This window comes from Lichenostomus cassidix, chromosome 2 (assembly GCF_008360975.1).
Source record: "Lichenostomus cassidix isolate B80296 chromosome 2, HeHo_3.0, whole genome shotgun sequence".
Classification (NCBI taxonomy): domain Eukaryota; kingdom Metazoa; phylum Chordata; class Aves; order Passeriformes; family Meliphagidae; genus Lichenostomus; species Lichenostomus cassidix.
Window position 1 is genome coordinate 102,232,532 of NC_139482.1, and position 15,461 is coordinate 102,247,992.

General features: G+C 40.1%; 1 protein-coding gene across 3 annotated transcripts; it reads left to right on the forward strand.

The window, feature by feature from the left end:
* The first annotated feature begins 535 nt into the window (after positions 1-535).
* ZBTB14 (zinc finger and BTB domain containing 14) lies at positions 536-6,641 on the forward strand. 3 transcript variants are annotated; one of them, XM_085052607.1, is made up of 3 exons: positions 536-695; positions 2,877-2,946; positions 3,357-6,641. In XM_085052607.1, exons 2-3 carry the CDS (start codon positions 2,944-2,946, stop codon positions 4,698-4,700), a joined length of 1,347 nt encoding a protein of 448 aa, XP_084908733.1. In that variant the 5' UTR covers positions 536-695; positions 2,877-2,943; the 3' UTR covers positions 4,701-6,641. The 3 variants fall into 3 exon arrangements, with proteins under 3 accessions (XP_084908733.1, XP_084908735.1, XP_084908734.1); XM_085052609.1 differs by lacking the exon at positions 536-695 and adding an exon at positions 890-908; XM_085052608.1 differs by lacking the exon at positions 536-695 and adding an exon at positions 1,187-1,517.
* Positions 6,642-15,461: the final 8,820 nt, after the last annotated feature.

Consider the following 15,461-nt stretch of genomic DNA (forward strand, 5'->3'; position numbering starts at 1 on the left):
CCGCTCTCGGTGGCGGGCAGGGAACACACAGCGGGGCAGGGGCAGCATCGCTCCCGCACCTCCCACCACCGCCGCCTCTCCGCGGAGACGCGCGGGCGCGCCCCCGAGCGCCGCCCAACGGCCGCGCCGCTCCCGCCGCACCCGGCTCGGGGCCGAGCCCGCGCCGCGCTCGCCGCCGTGCGCCGCCTGCCGGGGGGAGACGGTGCCCGCGCCCCGGGCTCGCACACGCGGCGGGCGCAGGCGCGGGAACGGCTGCGGCCCGCGCGCCCCCGCCCGAGGTGGGGGAGATAGGGGGACGCGCCGCGCGTCCCCCGAAGCGGGGGAAGGGCGATGGGGGCAGGCGCGCCGCGGGCTCCGCTCCCCCCTCCTCGCCGCCCCAGCCTCCTCCTCCTCCTCCTCCGCGCTCCCCGGGCACAGGCGCGCCCTCTGCTCGCACCGCGCATGCACGCACCCCCGCCCCCCCCCGAGCGCGCGCGCGCGCGCACTGGAGTGCTCGTGCAGGAGGCGGCGGTGACGGCCGGAGAGACGCGCGCAAGGCCCCCCCCTAGACCCCCTCCCCAAATTCCCCCCCCATTCCCTCCCTCCCTCCTTCCCTTCCCTTTCCCCCGTCCCCCTCCCGCGCGGCGGCAGTGGCAGCGGCAGCCCCCCCGCGCTCCCCCGGGAAGCGCGGCTCCGCGCGCGCGGGCGGGCGGCAGGTAAGCGCGAGCCCTTTCCCCTGCCTCCCCCACCCCTCCCGCGCCGCGGCCCGGCCGCCCTTGCGCTGCGCGCGCGCGCTCTCCTTCGCACGCCCCCTCCCTCCTCCTCCTCCTCCTCTCCCTCCCTCTCCCTCCCTCCTCCTCCTCCTCTCCCTCCCTCTCCCTCCCTCCCCCGCTCGCCGCCGCCGTTGCAGCCCCGGCAGCGCGCGCTGGGTGAGATGGCGCTGCCGCGGGCGCGCCCGCCGCCAGCAGCCCCGGCGCCGCCGCGCGCCTGCCTCCCGCGGGCGAGGGGAGGGCCGGCGGGAGGGGGAGGAGGAGGAGGAGGAGGAGGAGGAGGAAGAGGACGCGTCCGGCGGCGGATGCGCACGCTGGGGCGCGCGGGTCCCGCACGGCGGTGGCCGCTGCAACAAAGGGGCGCGCGGCCGCGTCCAGGCGGCAGGAGCCGCGCGGGGAGCGTTGGAGCGGGGGAGGGATGGGAGGAGGGAAGGACGGACGGAAGGAGGGAGCGGGCGCCGTCCCCGCGCAGCCCCGTGAGGCGGCACGGCGGGAGCGCCGGGCTCGCTCCGGAGAGCGGCCGCCTGGAGCTCGCGGGCGCCCCCGACGCCGGGCCGGGAGCGCGGGCGGCGCGGCAGGGGCTGGGCTGGTCCCCGCCGGGAACCCGCCTGCGCCGCGCCCGCGGGTGCGTGGAGCGGGCGTGCGCCTCCGCGGTCACGGGCACGGCGGCCGCGAGAGCCGGCGTGGAGAGGCACCGAGCGCGTCCCGAGCAGTCACAGTCCCGGACGCGCTTCTCCGCGGCCCTGCGGGGGTAGCGGCCGTGAAAAAGTGTGTAGGAATAAATCAGAATTGCCCAGTGGAATAAGTAACCGCAGCTTTCTTATATCAGACCTTGAAACGCTCTGGGCAAGTGCTTGCCCTGATCCATTCGCATAGCACTAACTTTGTTCTTTGCCAGTCACACCCCTGGTGTACTCCGCAGCCCTGTTTTCACCCAATTACATCTATAATTAGTTACCTCTTAGTGTGGACAGAGTTGCGGGACAATTGCATATTGTTTAACAGGACGGTGCAAGTGCTGCTAGATTATTAGCAGTGACATTTTGCTGCTTGCTTAAAAAGAAAGCATTTTTTCCCATCTTGCAAAGAATTCTCAAAAGATCCCGTTGAAGTAGTTGTTTGTCCTATCATCTTCGATGCTGAACTGATACATTTTCCTGGCCAGCTGACCCAGACAGCCCAGAAATACATACCTTTTTTTTTTGTTTGTTTTTGTTTTCTTTTGTAAATTTCAAGTATTTACACACTTACTATCTGTATAGTTTAAAATTCGATTATTTAGGACTAAGAAAAGAATTTTGGCTGTCTTTTTTTAATTTGTAGCCAGGATATATAGTGGAGATACCAGACCTGCAGAGGTATTTGTAGGGAGCCAGGTATTCCCATACCATGTGAAACGCACAGTGCCACGAGTGATAGTTGCAAACCTGTCATCATACCTGTCATCTGCTTCTGTTTCATATATGGTTAAGGATAAATTAGAATTTAGAGAAGAAATTCCCAGCAGCTCTGTGCCAGGTGGCACAGGATTTTTTCCAAACCAAGTATTAAATTTCCCTCCTCTCCGCTGTGTTTCCCTCTTCTGCACAATTAGATGTCTGTTGGGATTGAATAATTTGAATTATGTGTCTTGCATTATCCTTCTGTTTCCTGGTATCTCCATAGTTTGAAAATTTGGTACACTTCTTGTACTCTTTCCCTGGTCCTGGATGCACATCTGTCCCAATCCCTGGTCTGCTGTCCTTCGGGATGCTTGGTCTGCTTGCCAGACCCTCTGCTAGGCTTGCTCAGCTCTCTGGTTCAGCAGAAGACTGATCACCTTCTTGATGGGTTGTTTTCTGCATTAACTGTGGTGATTCCTTAGGGAGATTTTTCAGACCTTTAGACTTAGTGCAAAGTTAAGTAGCAGGAAAATGGAACCAGGGAAATGCAGTAGCCAGAGGAAAGTAAACACCTGGTTTATTTGGTTGTCTGTAGTACTGCTGAAAAAATAACTGGGTATTTTAACAGTGTGTTTTATCTAACCTTAAATAATTGAAAATGCTGTGTTTTAGCACACAAATGTAAAAGAAATTTTGGAATAGATCTTATAATTTTTTGAAATGTTATTGTCTTTGTGTTTTTCAGGCTGAAGGTGGCCCATTCTAAGGCTTAATTTAATATTCATTTGCTCAGAAAACTTCCTGCATTGTTCATGGTAAGGCTTATATTTGATATTTCAAATTTAGTTCTTTGTGATGATGCATTTAGAGTATTTTTTACACATTTTTAATATTAACATTTCCTTTAGTTGTAATAATGACTTATGAATTGGATCATTCATTTACTGAGAATTGCAGTTTCACGGAGAAGGTTTTCAATTTTGTATAACTGAATCAATAAAGGTTTGAATAACTTTGTTGTTATTCAATAAAGTTGTATAACCTAGGGAAAGACCTTTATGTATTCAAAATTTCAAAGTCAGTTTCAGAATAATGTTTTTATTTTTTTCCTGGTCATTAAAAAAAAAATTGGTCATCTTTTTAGTATGTAAATGACTTTATCCATTGGGATTTTGTGATTTAGACTGCTTTATAAAAATTACAAAACTTTCCCATTAATTTACAGGAGTTTTTCATCAGTATGTCTGAAACCATTAAATACAATGACGACGATCACAAAACTGTGTTCCTGAAAACGTTGAATGAACAACGTTTGGAAGGAGAATTTTGTGACATCGCTATTGTGGTTGAAGATGTTAAGTTCAGAGCCCATAGGTGCGTGCTTGCTGCCTGCAGTACCTACTTCAAAAAGCTTTTCAAAAAACTTGAAGTTGATAGTTCATCAGTAATAGAAATAGATTTTCTACGTTCTGATATTTTTGAGGAAGTTCTCAATTACATGTATACTGCAAAGATTTCTGTTAAGAAAGAGGATGTAAACTTGATGATGTCTTCAGGCCAGATCCTCGGTATTCGGTTCCTTGACAAACTCTGCTCTCAAAAACGTGATGTATCTAGTCCTGAAGAAAACACGCAGTCCAAGAGCAAGTACTGTCTAAAAATGAATCGTTCTATGGGGGAACCCAATGATACCCAAGATGATGAGGTGGAAGAGATTGGAGATCACGATGACAGTCCATCAGATGTGACAGTGGAAGGCACTCCCCCAAGTCAGGAAGATGGTAAGTCACCAACCACTACCCTGAGAGTGCAAGAGGCAATTCTGAAAGAGTTGGGAAGTGAAGAAGTTCGAAAAGTAAACTGCTATGGCCAAGAAGTAGAACCTATGGAAACAACGGAATCTAAAGACTTAGGATCTCAGACCCCTCAGGCACTCACATTCAATGATGGCATAAGTGAAGTGAAAGATGAACAGACACCAGGCTGGACCACAGCAGCTGGGGATATGAAGTTCGAGTACTTGCTTTACGGTCACAGGGAACACATTGTATGTCAGGCTTGTGGCAAGACCTTTTCTGATGAAGCACGTTTGAGAAAACATGAAAAACTACACACTGCAGACAGACCATTTGTTTGTGAAATGTGTACAAAGGGCTTTACCACGCAAGCTCATTTGAAAGAACACTTGAAAATACACACAGGTTACAAGCCTTACAGTTGCGAGGTGTGTGGGAAGTCTTTTATTCGTGCACCAGATCTAAAAAAGCATGAAAGAGTTCACAGTAATGAGAGGCCATTTGCATGCCATATGTGTGATAAAGCTTTCAAGCACAAGTCCCACCTCAAAGACCATGAAAGAAGGCACCGAGGAGAGAAACCTTTTGTCTGCAGTTCTTGCACTAAAGCATTTGCTAAGGCATCTGACCTAAAAAGGCATGAGAACAATATGCACAGTGAAAGAAAGCAAGTTACGGCAGCCAATTCCATCCAGAGTGAAACAGAACAGTTACAGGCAGCAGCCATGGCTGCTGAAGCAGAGCAGCAACTAGAAACTATAGCCTGTAGTTAAAAACTAAACCAGGAACTTTATCAGAAATAATATAAGAAATTAAATAGAACAAAATCTATTGTTGGTATACATTTAGAATGAGAATCTTTTCAAGAAAGCATATTTTTAGAGGATTTGAATGTTACATAGGAATACATAGCATTGCTTGGTTAGGTATTTTAAAACATTTCAGAGATGGGTATTCTTAGAATGTGAAACAGTTTGGTTGTTAGCAGTATAATGCACTAATAACTGCTTTAATTTGAGAATGTGATCAAGTTCTCTATAAAACAGGGATCATCACTGGGCGATACTTTGCTTCATCCAGTATGGAATGCTGAATACAATGTAAACATGGCAATCAGCGAGAATCAGTGAGTTATGTTTGAAAATGCTGAGATCTCAAAAATCACAAACGGGGAAAGAAAAGGTTTGGTTTTCATAATTCTGAGGTGTTTTACATGTATAATTTTTTGAGAAGCAGACATTGATTCCCTAAGCTTTTTAATTCCTCCTTTTTTCACCTAATGTAGGTTGGTACAACGGAGTGTAAAGGAGGATGGTGATCAAAATGAAATTGCTTCTCATCCCATTCCCTCAGATGTCCTCTTATTTTTATAAAGGTGGCAAGTTTTAATGAAATACTTGCTTTCTTGAAAAAAAACTGCATTATTCACAGTGATTCTGACTGGCAAAGCAGAAGTGTTGTGGCATTCACCAATCCCTTCTGTGGGCAGAAAAGGCTGCCTCGTTTGGTTTTGTGTTCACTTTCATGCAGGGCCTCAGAGATGGGACTGGGCCATAAAGGAAAAAGGGTGCAGCATGGAGAAGACATGCTCTTTACTCAAACCCAGTAGAAATCAGTAAAAGCTAATACAGCCGGAGACTGTTTTTTATTATGCAGCTTTCAGTTCACCTGACCTAGCACAGTGAAGGCAGAGGAATAGCTGCACCAGCAGGTGACCAGGTGTCACTGCCAGACTCCCGAAGCTGCAGCTGTGGGTGTCACATTCCTGCCCAGAGGGCTCAGCTGGGGTTTGTGTCATGGCTGGTCATACCAGCTCATAGGTCCTGTTCAAGTTTAGAAGCTTCCACCTTCTGACACACACCTCTCGTCAAGAGGGAGACTTCAGTGAGTGAATTCTGTCATAATTGATCCTGAGTGAGTGTTTGCTATTAGTCAGTTGCTTAGTCTATATTTTTTAAGACCAGCTGGGGTACGTGCTGATAATTTAATAGTTAACTCACAAAGTCAACAAAATAAGTGGTCTTTGGATTGCAGTCTGCTACGTGTAGTCATTGACAGAAGACCCAATAACAGTGGTAATGTAATGCAAAGGTATATTGAGCCTTTATTTTAAATTTGTAAATACTACAACTGTTGTGAAAACTTTGTTTGAAGTTGGAATGGGCAAAAAACCACTCTTGGGCACATGGTTGGTAACATTGGTCACTTGCGATAGCATATCAAAGTGTTAGACCAGTTTCTGGTAAGTTACTGTGTGGTAGATCACATCTTGCTTTTCTAAATAGAAGTTAAAAATAGTGGTTTTGGAACTGTTATATGGAACTTCAATTATTGAGGGGTTTTTATTTGGTTGAGGTTTTTTTTACAGCTTCATTTTATTCATGTATTCATCAGGTTAAGCAGTTATCTTAAAATGCCAGTAATTGTTCGAATGCTGGTCTGTAAATAAAACATGACCTTGATATTTTAGAAAATGTAAACTTTGGACCTTTACCAATATATTTTTTTAAAATGTTGCTTCATTTTACATTCAGTAATATTAGTTTGTAAACAAACTATACATTTTGTACCTGTGCAACATCAGAGGATGTGTATTCATTACATTTTATTGGTTCTCTTGAGGAACATGATAAATGACCATTGTTAAAATGTTTTACTGTATATGATCATAGATATAAAGATAGTAGGTCCAAAATAGGATCTACTTTTTTTTTTCTAAATATATTGGTCTTGCTATGTTTTCTTATCTGAAATTGTGTGCACTTCTTCCTAGGTAAATTGGGGTTGATAAGACTGTACAAAACAGATCTGTTTTGATAAGAGTTCAAAAGTATAAAACGTGAAGAAAGTAAATTTTCTCAACGTTTGCTATGAAGAGTGCAAGAAGCAATGAGCTCAAATTGCAGCAGTAAACATTTTTGTTAGTAAAAAAACTTTTAAAGGACTTAATAATGAATTACTAAAACAGAATGCCTGGGGAGGTACTGCAATCTCCACTAGTGGTGACATTCAGTAATGGGTTAGACAAACAGGAATGGTTTAAATATGTTTAACTCTGCTTTGAAATTGAGGGATAAGTTAAATAGCCTCTCAAGAAGAGCCTCATTGGGATTTTTTTTGGAAAGCAATAAATTAAAATGGAGCTCACTGGGACAGCAAACTCTTGAGTGGAAAGACAGAGCTCAAGTATTACAGTTAAAGACTATTGCCTCTACAGCAAAAGAGTATTGCCGCTGACTTTTGAGCACAAGCAGTCAGTATGTGAATTTGAAATTGTTATAGAAGGCAGGCTTGCATTAGAAGACTCACAGCTGAAAGTGTGATAACATTCTGTTTCATCAGAGTAAATTCTGCAATTGTTACATCTTATAGCTGTAAAAGTTACAAGTGTGGAGGCCTGGAGGCATCCTCAGCTGTATATACATTCTTGTTAATGTGCTCTGAATTAATCTGTATATTCTGAAGGACTGTTAGCCTATATATTGTGGGGGTGTACCTGTGAAGTTCAGGTAAATCTGTCTGCATCTTATGACACTACTGCTCCCATCTCTGTCCTGTGTGTGCCAAAAGACACGGCGCACAAAAGCAGGTGTGCATCAGCTCCAAGCCACTGAGGTTTTCCAGAGTGATAAACTGTAAACTGTGAGCTGTGTTGATTGAGGAATGTGCAAATTTTTATTTTTGCTTTGACAGGGATGGCAACTATTGGAGTTTGAAACAGTGGATGAGATTCTGTCCAGTTAATGGGAATTTTGCTTTTGACTCTACTGGGGCCAGACTAGTCTAACATTCCTTAGAAGGTTTTTTTGTTTGGATTTTTGTTTAAGAGGAAAAAGAACAAAAATAACACATTTTGAACTGTGGTATCTGCTTAATTTCTCATCCTAATTGTTTTAGCCATTGGTATGCTGCTGATTATTTGGCACAACCCAGTTTGGAAACTGGAAGTTCAGGAAGAATACCTTTCAGTCCTTCATTGCCCAGCCCTTCTTTTATATACTAATCTTGTCCGTATTTCAAAAAAATAATAGAAAATGAAGCAACTCACAATTGAGTGAGTACTTGTAGTTTTGTTTTTCTGCTTTAATCTTCTACAAAGGTTTACACCTGGCAGCCAGAGTTTTAAAGGTTGTTTTGTGAAAAGAAATTACTTATGCTCACATCAGTAGCAAAGGTTGAGGTCAGCTCTTTGGTCATGTAAGCTACAGAATGCTAAATATTCCTCAAAATCTTGCCATTTAGGTAGCCAAAGTAGAGTTCTTTTGAAGATCCAGCCTCAGTTTTCTAATATAGGGATGACTTTCATAATTCCATTAAGGAAGGATATTTAAAATAAATAGAGTTGTGTGAAATACAGAATAAAATATCAGATGATATCAGAAAGTCTACCCTAAGGTTAGAGTATATTTTTAGGGGCAGATTATCTTTTATTAAGTATTTTAATAATATAGACATCCCTAGTGTTAGAGAAGAGACAAAGCATTTATGAAAGAGATTACATGTACTGCTTGCAACAGATGGCTTTTCTGAATGTAAACATTTACAGATAGGTACAGAACAGGATAATTCTGGCTGGAAGGTAAAGACAGATCTAAGGAATTTTCATCTTTTTCAGTTAGTCCTTAGATCACAGTAGTGTGCCCAGCCAGAAATGTGCACATTTCATTAAAAATTCCATTACAGCAGTTGATCTGTCATTTGTCTTCATATAGATCTAAAACAATTATAGTAACATTCTTACTTATTTCAGAACAGATGGAGGATTTCCATGAATAGATTTGTTAAATATGTGTCATAAGAGTTGAGACACCTATTCTCAGGAAGTATTTTTAAATGTAATGCAAGAAACCTGAAATAACGGAATAGCTAAAACTAGTGATTTATATGGTATTGATATGTTTTCCAATGTTTTTCTCTCCACTATCTTTCTATATTATTTTTATTTACATGCCCTGCTCATTTAGGTATTTATAGAACTCTGAAACTTGGTGAACTTAAGTGGTTCCAATAAAAACACTGAAATAACATTTTTGAATCCGGTTAATACATATTTTTGAATTTACTGGTATTTTTACTATTCAGTAGCTAAGCATCTAATTTTTTATAGGTAAACCTGAAAAATATGTGGACCATATGAATAAAGATGTACTGCATCTGACCTGTTTGGTATATGGGGCATATGGGTATATCAAAAACCATGGCCAAAGAACTTCTGGATACCTGTATCTCAGATTCGTTCCATGGTTTGGTTTTTTTTTTTTTTGGTAAGGCTATAGTTTGAGAGCACAAGTTTGTAAAGTGAATGGTACTAACAAGAAATGAGAATTCTTACTGAATTGAAATTCCAAACATATTTTCTTTTTGATAATACTGAGCCATTTTGAAGAAGTATAGAAGACAGGAACTACATGCTATATATTAGGCAAATAGGTTTTTGGCATAAATAGGTTTAAAGTTGTATCTTCAGAAGTAAAATAAATTAATAGATAATTATGCATTGAATATAGATCATCTTTATGAAACCATTAAATCATGAGAGATCTTTGTAGCTTTACCCACCAAAGCGTGAAAGTTTTTCTTATGTTTGGAAAAATGTATTTTCTGATGTAAATCCATTCTGTTAAAAACAATAGCCAAAACCACCCAAACCCTACAGTTCTTACATTTGCCTTCTGACCTTCTCCCAGTGGCCTGCCTATACACTTAAGTAATCTGTATATGTGTGAGCAACTTAGAGTATTTTTGTCTTTTAAAATGTTCTAAAGACCAAGCTTCCCTGCCTCTAAGTTTTCATTCTTTGCTAATAAAAATCCTCATTTTTTTGCAGGGAAGAGGGTACCACAAGCAGTGCTTACAGGAACAAAGCACTGTAGTGGCATTGCAAATTGTTCAGACAGGAGAATGGAGTATAGTGGAGCTCCACTAGCTCTGCTGGTGGAACTTCCACTGTGGTCAGTGGAAGAGCAGCTTCAATTTAGAGTGGATTAAGCTACTGTGGAGCTGCCTCCTGAGACAGCAGCTTTGTGTTTTGACTGCCAAAGTGAAACTGCAAATTGTTGCTGAAAGGGGAAAGGGGTAATCTTATTTTCTCCTTTCCTTTCTTGCTGTTACCTTTTACACCTGTTTCCTCCATCTTGTTTGCCTCAAATGTAGTGGCTTTTGTGGCTTTAGAATAAGCCAGTGGAGAGGTTTTATATAAGAAAGCAATGCAGTGCTCAAGTGAGATAGTTTTAAACTGACCTACCTTGTCAAACCAATTGATTAAGCTTGATCCAAAGGAAGTGGCAGGAACACATTGCTGGAGTTAGGAGAAGGAAGTGAGCATGTGAAGCAACTTGCCCGGCTTTGGCAACACATTAAATACAAGATGATGAAACACAGCTTGTTGCACAGTGTTTGTGAGAAGCAGCCAGGCAACAGAAGGGATCAGACATCATTTCTTTGCAACATCCACTGCTGGCAGACTTGTGGGATTTTGAAGAGGGAGATGTGTGTCATTTGTGCTTTTTCAGGAGAATGGAATTTGGGGGTTGACATTGTGGGGGCTCTTTTTATTTTTATTTTTTTTATTGTTTAAATTAATCCAACCCTGTTTGCCTCTTATCCAATAGTACTATGCAGCCTCGAGTGATGACAAATTGCTCAAGTTACGGAGAAAAGAGTTTTTAGTAAAAGACAATAGGTATTTAATTCACTGAAGGACAAAACTGGAATCCAAAAAGGATGAAAAAATACATTTTTTTCAACATAAATTAATCTTTGCAAGTATTAGAAGTAAACAAAATTCACTTCATAGTTATTTACATCTATTTTAGATCTGGTTTAGATCACATGCTGGGTAAAAAAAATCACTTTAGTTAATGGAAATAATATAAATCCAAAGTATAGGAATAGATTTTATATTACTTTAGGTGATGTGAGCTAGACAGATTTTACCAGAACAATTGATCTTTCTATCTTTTAAGTTTAGGGTTCTGCGGAAAAACTAAAGTTTTCAAATTACTGATTTTGATTTATTTCCATGTATAAATATGAATCCCTTTGAAGGCCTGAATATCAAAAATGTAGGTTTTCTTACATTTTGACTTGGTACGTGACAGTAATGAGTTTTAAATTTAATTCTTGAGTTGTGTAGCTGAGGCTCCAGAAGGCATTAAGAGTTGCCTTCTTTCACTGTAAAGTTTTTCCCTGGAAATGAATTCTGTTCTCTGATGTTTCTTGTGGTTTTCTACGTTTTTACAAGAATTTTTTCCCCATTTGAAGTAACTGCATTTGCATATTTTCTCTTTACAATGTGCCTTATTTTATATTACAGCTATTATTGGTTTTGATATTTTATTAATTCATCCAAATTCTCCAGTAAGACTTATAACAACCATGGCTACTATATTCTTGCTCTTAAACTATGAAATAGAACATACACCTGCATTTGGAGACATAAACTTTGTCATGGTAAGGTTTGAATCTTTAACTTTTCAGCACTGTTCAGGAAATCTTATACCCTTGAAAAGCAGCAAGATCTCTTTGACTGCTTGTATTGGAAAGAGTTGATTTTTAAAAATGAATGTATATGTGTATTCTGTTTCTGGATTTCTTTATCTTAGATCAAATAAGGGGAAAAAGTTCAACTGTCTGTTTGGGAAATAGGAAGGAGCAGCTCTACCCTTTTGTATTTCAGAGGCGTTTAAAGGTCTGAACATATCTGGGCTTGGTTGCTAGACTAACAGTTATCTACATAGAGTAACAATTAAAACTTACAGTCTTTAAAGAGCCTGACAGGTTTGCTTATGCTAGAGTTTTGCAATTCAGTCTGCACCAAAAAAACCAATCCTGAAATATATGAGAAATTCTTACTTGAAAATGTCATTGCTGCAGAGCTATGTTAGACACAAATGTTTTAATTGAACAACTACCCATTTTAAGAGTGTTAGTCAATGTTTTCACTATGAAGTATAGATTTCATTTTCCGCTGCAATAATTAACTTTTCTTTTAGCCAGTTGTGTGACTTACAGATCTCCCATTGTTCCAAGGACAGATTAAATGGAGTCAGACAGGAACCCTGATTTGATGGATGTGATAAATTCTACTAGAGTAGGGTTGTCCTATTATAGATACTTTCCAACTGGACATGGATTATGCTCTGAGAATCATGCTAACCTAATTTAAAGTTTTAATGCTCTTCTGTTTTAAATATTTTTTATCAAAGTTGACATTTTCAAACAATTTAAAATTCATATATTTATCTAATTTGTCCACGTTGTTTAATTTTTAGGTATGCATGATGAAATCCCCATTGTTTTGACTTTATAGGATGAGTTAGGAAGCTGCCTTGTGTATTTACCATTTGTATTTCATATTTCTATAATTCAGTATAATTTCCTATTCTCAGTTCTTGAACAATCTAAGTTATAACTTTGGTATTTACATTTTACATGCCTTTTTCCTTTTATTTGAGCATTAAATTAAGTATGGGGTTTAGTATTTAGGTTGTTTACATTTATCAAAATGTATAACTGATTGATTGAGGACTCTAATAGTATTTTTTTGCAAGTTTGGGGGTATCTTCATTCATTCTAAAGCTCACATTTCTTCTCCTTAGCTCATTGGCTACCTGTTTTGCAATGGGTCATAAGTTCTTAAGTTCTTTGAAAACTTGTGCAAATACCTAATTTTATGACTTGTGTGTCAAGTTACACACACCAATAAGCTGTGGCATGATCAGAGTCTTAAAACAGTTTTTATAGAAAGGAGAAAGACACATACAAAATAATTATTTTTAGTGTAACGAATATTGTGCTGATAGGAACAGAAAAAGTTTGAAGATGAGAATTTCACTTGAAGAATACTCCCAACCCATCCTATGCATTTTCAGTATGGTGCAGAATGCTATGGCCTGGTCCACGTCAGGAGGCAGTGGTTGTGTGTGAGGTTCTTTAAATCCTCTCCCTACATTTCAGAGTCTCTGCTAGGTCCAGAGTCATTAGCTAAGGACTTGACTGGACTGAATTCCTTGCTGTGTAAAAGAATTCTTGTGTGATGGAAAGACTCTAAATTTTGGACTCTGACTCATTCGTCTGTCTTGGTGAAGGGACTGACAACTGGGAGAGGTGTGGCAGGTGGGAGCAGCAATTACTTTGGCTCCACTGCTCAGTTGCATGTGTGCTACTGTTTAGGGTGGGTCATTCAATCTTTTATTTAAACCTCCTGAATTTATCTAGGTCTTTGTTTCTTGTTGATTGGCCTTTGCTTTGGGTTCAGCTTCTCTAATTTTGACTCCTATCTGTAACAGAAAGACACTAATTTACTTTTTATGGTACTGTTGGAAGATAATCACTAATGGGTGCAAGGCATTCAGATGTTGTGAGGATGGTTCTATAATCAGCTAGAAATATTTCCTAGGTGGAAGTTGGTCTTTTGGGATATCTTAACAAGCTGTGAGAAGTTCTGGGGTGGATCCATATTTGTGATACATTGAAGAACCCCAACAAACAAAACAAAAGACCACCCCAAAACTCTACAGCTATTTTTCCTACACTCTGTCTAAAATTTATTCATATTTGTAAATCTCAGCCCTGGACTACTATGTAGTTCATCAGATTAATCAGGAAAAATGAATAGACCAATGAACCAAAATACTAGTGGCCAACTTTAATGGTATTAATTTTTTCCTGTCTTGGGAAGTGTTGCATGTTCTTGCTTCTAGCATTCAAGATGTCATGTCTGGCTTCTGGAAATCTGTGGACCGCTGTTCTTCTGAAGCACTCATGGAAAGGTAAGTGGATTTTAATTTAATTTTGTTTTTCAGGAGAATGGCACTTGTGTCCATTTTTATTTTTCTTTTCTACCTTCTCTGTTTATTCTCTAAATCTGTCTGTTAGAGGTATATCAATCAGAGAGGTATTTAATGTTAGATTTTTATATCTAGGATCCTGACTATTATGATCCCTGCTGTACAGATTGCAGTTTGACATTTCAAATATTCCTCAAATGTTTAGATATTTCTTGCTGAGGCTCAGTCACAATTTACCCTCTACACAGTTTCCTTGCAGTTTCAGATATAATATATTGCACCTTGGCTAGTAAAGGCTTTTAATGTTAATGTTATGTTATCTCAATCATAAGATAGTCAGTGACTGTAATGACTTTTTGAAGACCATCATGATCATAGCCCTTTTAGCAATAGACATCAGATAGTTCAAGAAGTTTCTTAATCATATTAATTTTCCCTCCCCAAAAGCTAGATTTGATTCTTAATATGTAAGTGTGGGACGAAATAAAGAAAAAAAGGCTCAGAGATAAGTAGTTCACAAAGTTGGGAGAAGAAAATTACAAAATATAATACCAGCATTTGATATAAAATGTATGAAATCTTGATTATCTCTTCATATTAATTTTATTAGAAAATGTGTTCAGTTATATTTAGGTGATTCATTTTGAGTGATTCTTTCAGAAAAGAGTTTAAAATGTTATCTGTAAAATGTTAGCTGTACCTTCTTGTTAACAAAACATTGAAACCTCACATCATCCGGTACACATCATCAGGTAGAAAGGGCTCCTTCCTGAGTACATTTTTACTAAGCTTCTGAACCTGTGTGACCAAATAATTGTTCTCAGCTCCATTAGAATAAAGGGTTTTCTTCAGATCTAAACCCACAGAATTATGAGCAGCAACGGATGATTTAAGGTGACATCAGTCAACTTGATTTTTGTAAGTGTCTAAAAATGTTAGCTATCTGTTAAAAAAAGTGTTGAAGTTCTCACCAAAGTACTCTATAAGTAAGTCAAGACTTCTACAAAAAGATCTTTTAAGATACATACCAAAGAATTTTTATGTCCCTGATGTTATATGGAAATCAGTAATTCCTCACTTAAGCATTAAGAATTTGAATTATACACAAGGCAGGGACTGTGTAATTACTGATAAAAATAGATAGAGATGTTTTTGTAAGTGTTTTCATTCTTCCTATTTCATACAAGTTGATGGGACATCTTTAAATGTATTGTGTTTTAATGATAAAACCTTCTTTTTACAAATGTGCTTCATTCTCAAGGGATTTTTTTGTATGAGTGGACATAATTAGTGTTGTTTTCCACTTACCTGAAATGGAATGAAAAAAATTATTAGTACTCTCTTTGTTTTGGTGGTTGTACTGCATTAACTATGCATTTTTTCTTGAGGTGACAGTTCACTATAAACCTCTGTCCTGTGCAGCTATTTCGGTGATTTTTTTGGGTGCACTTGAACTTGTGACCCAATCTGAAATTTGGAAATTAATTATATGACAAAAAGAAGCTCAAAAAGCTTTTTGATAGCATTTTGTCCTCTAGCAGAAAACATTACTTGCTGGTGGCTTTTAATTTGAGCAAGAAATCTGAAAATATAGTGAAACTATAGTGAAACTGTAGAGAAACTCTAGAATAGTGAAACTCTATAACTCTAAGTATAGTGAAACTCTAGAATAAAATGTGACAAGTTTGAGTTATTTATCAGATTAAATACAGATAGCAGTTAAAGAAAGACATTCATTAACAT